At 49.9% G+C, this 7,039-nt stretch overlaps 1 protein-coding gene across 1 annotated transcript in view; it reads right to left on the reverse strand.

Moving 5' to 3' along the window:
• Nucleotides 1–7,039, reverse strand: part of SLC18A2 (solute carrier family 18 member A2) — a 55,775-nt gene that overhangs the window by 23,550 nt on the left and 25,186 nt on the right. Inside the window, exons 8-13 of the mRNA XM_006142223.2 lie at nt 6,986–7,039; nt 6,624–6,716; nt 5,479–5,568; nt 5,329–5,372; nt 5,197–5,257; nt 2,992–3,087 (exon numbers count right to left, since the gene is read on the reverse strand). The exon at nt 6,986–7,039 is cut by the window's right edge and continues 13 nt beyond it. Of these exons, the coding sequence (XP_006142285.1) occupies nt 2,992–3,087; nt 5,197–5,257; nt 5,329–5,372; nt 5,479–5,568; nt 6,624–6,716; nt 6,986–7,039 (438 nt within the window). The remainder of the gene's footprint in view (nt 1–2,991; nt 3,088–5,196; nt 5,258–5,328; nt 5,373–5,478; nt 5,569–6,623; nt 6,717–6,985) is intronic.

Raw genomic sequence — 7,039 nt, forward strand, 5'->3', positions numbered from 1 at the left:
AAGCCAAAGAGAAGAAAGAGCCTTCATGTCTCGTAACCCAGAAATTGCAGGACAGAAGGTTCGGGTATACTGTGAAGGTTAGGCTGAGCGCTGAGGCCATCCACAGAAAGAAAGTTCAAAGGCTGGCGTAAGGGCAGTGGTGCCCCCAGCATGTCCCTCCTCACCTTGGCAGGAGACAGTGTCTCTAGAGAAGTTAAACCAGAGGGTTCAGGGACTCCAGGCACCAAGGGAACCACAGGCAACAGGAGGGACTGAATACAAGTCTTTCTACTGAAACAGTGAGAGGGTGTTATTTCAACAACCACAGCTCGGATAAAAAGACAAACCACTCCGAATGTATACGAAGGCTCATCAAATTTAAGCTATCACAGCACCAATTTTAAAAATTTAACAGTTTAAAAGATGAACATAAGCAAACAACAGAAAAAAGAAAGACAAGAAATTAAATGAATACATTGAAGAGGTTCAAAATCCAACCAACAAGAATAAAAGTAAAGAAGAAAGATAATGGGGTGGCGGGAGGGGGGCAGTGGATTAAAGTAATAATAATGTTCTTCGGAATTGAAAAGAGAGGGTTCCTCAAGTGAAAGGCGGACAAGCAAGTGCCCAGCATGGTGGGGGGAAATTCTACCACGAAACTCATATCCTAGAGAAGGTTCTAGGGCTCAGGAATGAGAAGAACACTGGTCTCAACAGCAACCCCTGATATTAGAGGATGTCAGAATTATGCACGCAGACTAAGTAAGCCAAGTACAAGGTGAGGGTAAAGACTTTTTTTTTTTTTTGAAGAGGTTTTTGCTATAGGGTGTGTGCGCTCGCCAGAGAGACAGAGAAAGACAAAGAGATAGAAAGCGAGAAATCACCCCCCAAGGGTATGGCCACACCGCAATCCCTTCTCCTCCATTCTCCTCTCGGGATCTTGGGCACGCACGCACACATACCGGCATGAGTTTAAGCCGCCGGGTCCAGAACTCAAACTATGGTTGACTATATAGGAGTTCAGCAACATAACCATTATGTGTTACTGCTGGTCCCAAGATTTTTATTTTTAAGAGATTTTTGCTATAGGGCACATGCACTTGCCGGAGAGACAGACAGATAGAAGGTGAGAAATCACCCTCCAAGGTGGATTACCATGCCACTATCCCTTTTCCTTCATTCTCCTCTCTGGATATTGAGCACACATGCACACACACACCCAGTCTGAGTTTTAAGCCACAGGGTCTGGGATTCAAACCGTGGATGACTACGCGGGAGTCCAGCAATATGACCATTACACCATTGGTTGGTCCTAAGGGTAAAGACATTCGAAGATAAGCAAGGTGTCAGAGAACTTCACTGCCCTGCAACCTCTTTCATGAAGCTACTGAAGGATGCGCGCCATCATAATGAGGAAGGAAACCAAAAGAGAGGAATATGGAAGAGAAGGCTACAGGAAACTGCAGAGAGACAAAGAGGACACATGCCTAGATGATGGGACAGGAGAGTCCCAGTACAACCTAGAGAGCAGCAAGCCTAGATAGAGCTCCAGGACAGATGGCCACAGATGAGCAAAAACAGAGGAAGATCAGGTTTGCCAATGTACTTCACTGTATTTGGAGGACTCTCCATCTCTGCCATAGAGTTTGAGGGATACACAAAAACATTATGTAGAAAACTAAGAAAATGAAGACAAGACAATGATCAACTCCAAGAAAAACAAGTGTAAAAAAAAAAATCACAATTCCTACATAGCTCTGCTTGAGCAATATTTACACAGTCACAACAATATTGACGCTGAACACCAAACTAATGAAAAACTGTAATGCAATTACAGAAGACAGAAGGTGAGAAAATGCATGAGTTGGTTGTTTGATATTTTCAGAGCACTAATGACATGAAACCTTTATCTACTTGGTTAGAAAGCTGGCGGACGCTGTCAGAAATTTTAAAATCAAAAACAGAGATGGGTATGCATATTCTTTAGAGACCTAAGGGTATCTAGCAGAAGAAACAACTCAAAAAGTTGAAGGTGATAGATTGAGGGAGGGCTTTAGGGATCGGCAGGCATGGGGCAAAGAACTATTTTCCATTATAATTCTTATTATTCCGACTTAAAAATTACGTACATGTGTAATTTTGATCAAAACTAAAATTTAATTAATTTTGAATGGTAAACGTACATGTTCTGATGTGGAGCCATCACAACAGAAAATGATGCAAAAACGAGCGGTCACAGTGAGGTAAATGGCAAGACTCCACTCGGGTTGGATTTGTATGCATTTTCCAGAACCATTTATGGCATACAGAACTGTTAACAATGAATATCCCAGGGAACTGGGCAGGGGGAGGGTGTAAGATGAACAAGAGGTTTTTAAATTCTTACTTCTTCTATCAGGATGCTTTGAGCTTTTTAAAAATGAGCATGTAATACTTTTGTACATTTTTTTTTTTTTGGAGAGGTTTTTGCTATAGGGAGCGGGCGCTCGCCAGACAGACAGAGAGAGACAGAGAGACAGAAAGCGAGAAATCACCCTCCAGGGGGGATGGCCATGCCGCAATCCCTTCTCCTCCATTCTCCTCTCAGGATCTTGGGCACGCACGCACACTCGCCTGGTGTGTTTAAGCCACTGGGTCCAGGATTCGAACCACGGTCAACTACGTGGGAGTCCAGCGACATAGCCATTATGCTAACAAACTAAGTTTGTTCTTACTCTCTTTCACATAAACTGCATTGCTGTCCACATATATACAGCTAGTCCGCCTCGGAAGTGGCAGCAGATGCCGAACGTGTATCCTCCCTCTCATTTTTGCCCAGATCTAATGACTCTGTATTATTTCTGCAATTCATCAGAAGCCATACAAAAACCAGAGCCGAAAGGGACCCCAAGGGTTCCCTAAGCAACGACTCCTCTAAAACTCACCCTGGCATGGGAGCTTGGCAGGAATACAGTGTGGACTTGCATTGGGAATAGAAGTTCTCGAATCAGAAGAGCCCATCCCAGTCCTTACCCAGCTGCCATTTCCGGGAACACATGGTCTCCATCATCCAGATGGGCAGGGCTGGCTCCAGCATGGCGATGCCCATGTTTGCAAAGCAGATGGAGCCTGGAATGGAGGAAGGACAGTTAGTGGCTTCTGCTCTCTCTACCGTTTCCAGATGCAGTCAGACCTAAGTACCTCAGCACAGGTACCCACAACTTCTTCCTTTGTAAGGAAAACATACAAAGCAAGTCAAGGAGATAGCAGGGTTTGTTTTCTTTTTATTATTAATACTTTACACAGCTAGAATTTCAGTCATCAAGTTTGGAGCTTCCAGTGGGTAAGTTGGTTCAACCTACACCATTTATTAATGAAGAAAGGGAGCCCCAATGTATTATGAAGTAACCTGCTTGAGGCCACCCAACTTGCCAGGCAACTTCCAGCCCACACATGGCCTCAGGGCAACCTGAGGTCCTCGCATTCTTATTGTACAATGAACACACATATTTCTAACGATGCCAAGGTGTCCTGAGATGCCAGAAAATCCAAGAAGGGTCACAGTGCCTTTGGCATAGCTGTGCTGTGGAAGGATTTTTCAAAATCAACTGTACATATAGGCTATTTATGCAAGTATTCACTATCACTCTGGTAGCCAGAACCCTTTATAAATAAAGAACCATCTGGAAAAAGACACGCAAAGCTGTCCTCTACTGTTCTGGATGCTTCCTGTGTTGTGCTCTGTGGAACCTCTAATTTGCAATCATGATGAAGGTGTCCACGAACTGAGGGAAGATTTTCTCATTCTATGTGACATTTAAGTCAGAACATGTAAATGACTGGAATCCCCCCACCCAGCTGGCTCCCAACTCCCTCTCCTAGTTGAGGCTGCTCCCCACTGTCCACTTGTCTGACAGCGTTGAACAGATCTCTGGATTTCCTGCCATGAGCAGGGGGTAGACAGGGAAGTCCCAAGAAAGTCTAGGCGAGGAGGGGCCCAGGCTGATAGCCTTGCTCAGTTGTGCTCAAGGCTCAGAGGTCACATTTCTGGGATCGTGCTCCTCACCACACCCTCTCATGCCCACCTTGGATGGCCAAGGCTCCAGGGGCATCTCAGCTCCAGGACACTCTCTGCCTCTTTCAGAGGTTCCGCTGTATGAAGAGATCAGCATGGTGGCTTTGACAAAAGGCAATGACAGGCTGGTCCAAGGTTACAAACACGCCACTCTGACCAAATCCAGTAGCCGAAGGGTTAACAAAACCATCCAGGGGTTTTGCAAAAGGCTGAACCTATTGGGTCATCGGAAAAGTCATGACGTGTTTTTCTGTTTTTCTACGTAAAAATGCATCATGACTTTTCCAACAACCCAGTAGATGCCCTTAGGCAAGAACGTGCCAGTTCACCCAGGCACTTCTTGCCCACTAGTATTTCTGAGTCCTGCTTTGACAAATCTAACCTTAACTTGGTCTGACGGCCACACTGCAGGGCCGCTCCAGGGAGCAGCACATCGGGGGTCTCCTGGTGTGGCCCTCAAAGCTGCCGTGGACCTCCAGACTCAGGCCTGGGCAGCACCCGCACAAGGGTGGTTCTTTCTTAGCAGCCCCAGGCCTGGCAGAATAGGCAGGCTGCCGCCACTGGGAAGGTCTTGGGGGACGGTTACTGCATAAATGCAGTTCATCATCCTTCCCAAGAGCCCCAGAACCCCAGCTTTCCTTTAGTCCATTGAGGTCAAGAACCAAAGACATGACCTTTAGCCCAAGGGGGGTTTCCGGTTTCCCTGTTTCGCAGAGAAGCTCTCCACAAAAGAGGCGCTGTTGACCCTGGGGGGCTCCGCTGTCAGTCTCTGCTCAGGCATGCCAAGGCGAATTCGAATGCCAACTTGAGATCCTGCCGTGAGGTCACAGACTCTTTGCAAAAGTTCAAAGCCAAACCATGATGGCCTTAGGCGGGTTCAAAACAAACCTCTGGGGCAGGGCACCCCATGACCCAGACAGCAAAGAACAACTCAGGGGACACCATGGTGCTTTGCCCCACGTGGAAACAAAAGTGGACCTTGGCTGAGTGTCAGAAATCAGTGATGGGAGAAATGCTTCCTGTGACTCAGATGCTCTTCACCTTTTGTTTCCCTATGGCCCGGCATTTCCAGCAGCAGAGCAAACACGGGCCCTCACCACGCCCCCACCCCCAGCACACGGTCACTGTCTCGCACGCCTTTGAGAAGAACCGGGGAGCCCCACCTGCAGCGATGAGGATGTAGGGGTCCTTCAGCAGGGTGGTTAGGGGCGTCCCCTTCTGACTCTGAGGAGCAGAAACAGAGGTTAGAGGAGTCACCGCGGCCACTGCAGGGCCCTCAGTTCCCAGCTGCTTACCTCCGGCTGCACCCGGGATGGCTGAAGCACAAACAGCTGAATAGCTACACGGAAAGAAGGGACCGTCTCCGTTACAGGTGGTGGGAACGGCCCGCACGCATGGCGTCACCGCCAACGTCCCGGCCAGGGTGCCGCCACGGGCTCACTCACCTCCATCCAAGAGCACCAGGGCAGCCAACACCAGGAACGGCGCCGTCTTCCCGACGAATTCGTAGAGCACGCTCCCGAAGGGGGGGCCCACTGCAAAGGAGGGAGAGGGGCCGTTGCCAGGCCCAGGGATGGGTGCCCTCCTCATCCGAGAACCACTCATCGGTCTCTGTGTTTCTCTCCCTACTTTGTTCCAAAACTGGTGTGGGGTGGTCGCCCTCCACTCTGTCTAGTTAGTACTGAAGTGCTACTTCCTCCATGGGGCTTCCTGCCAGAGAAAGGGCCAGGATCTGTGAAGGTCACCCCAAAGATCTGACAGAGACGAGATCCAGGGCGCAGGACTATGGTGCTCATGGAGACCAAGGAAGCATGGACTTTGTTTCTTTTTTTGGAGAGGTTTTTGCTATAGGGCGCGTGCACTCACCAGACAGACAGAGAGAGAGAGAGAGAGACAGAAAGCGAGAAATCACCCCCAGGGGGATGGCCATGCCGCAATCCCTTCTACTCCGTTCTCCTCTCAGGATCTTGGGCACACATGCACACGTGCCCAGCGTGAGTTTAAGCCACCAGGTCCGGGACTGGAACTGCAGTCGACTATATGGGAGTTCAGCAACATAGTCATTACACTAACTGCTGGTCCCAAGGACTTCGTTTCTCATCAGCCACGGCAGACAGAAGCACAGGTGCTGAAATGAAGGCCAGGGATGTGCGAGACGAGGGACACGCATCCAGACTCCTCAGGGAAGGACTCACACACACGCACACCCCAGGCTGGAAGGTCAGCCAGGGCAGGTGGGGGAGGCAGCCATGGAAGGCCAGGAAATTCTCTCTGATCATAACTCACAGAACGTTAGAGAGGGGAGGATCTGGCAGCCCATCCTATTCACCTTTCCTGTGGCTCTGGGCCCAGGGGGGTTTGGGGCAGGGGCAGGGCAAGCCCAGGTTCTTCCGACTCGGACTCTTCCCACCAGTTTTCAAAATGTCCAGGGAAGTAGGAGATAAAAAGTAGGGGACGGCAGGGGAGTCCGTCAGTGTGAATCTGGACTCACCCCCCAACCTCTGCGGCCAGAGACACTGAATGAAGGCTGCCCCGTTCAAGGCCAGCCAGGCCCCTCCTCCCAGCCAGCCTGCACAGAGCCCTTACCCACCTAAGACCCCCATGGCCAGGCCTCCCAGGGCGATCCCCATCGCGTTGCCTCTCTCTTCGTCGTCCGTGTACACGCTGGCGAGCATGCCCATCCCTACACAGGAAGAGAAAGGGTCCACAGCCAGCCCGGCAACACCAAAGGAATAATCCTGGCCCTGTCTTCCCTCTCCAGCTAGACTTGGGAGCTCCCCAACCTGTCAAGTGAACAAAGCACAAGACCAAGCAGAGTCCAAGGGAAGGCACGTACCTCCTCCAAGAGCCCCTGCCCTGCCCTGTCCAACACCAGTACCTTCATCTCCTGAATTAGTCTAGCTAACTGTGTAAGGGCTGGCAGGGCCACACTAAGGGTATCTCTACACCTACCGGCTACAGAGGAGCAGGAGGAGCCGATGGCCTGCAGCGACCTGGCGGGCAGCA

This window comes from Tupaia chinensis, unplaced genomic scaffold, assembly GCF_000334495.1.
Source record: "Tupaia chinensis unplaced genomic scaffold, TupChi_1.0 Scaffold000069_1, whole genome shotgun sequence".
Lineage (NCBI taxonomy): Eukaryota > Metazoa > Chordata > Mammalia > Scandentia > Tupaiidae > Tupaia > Tupaia belangeri.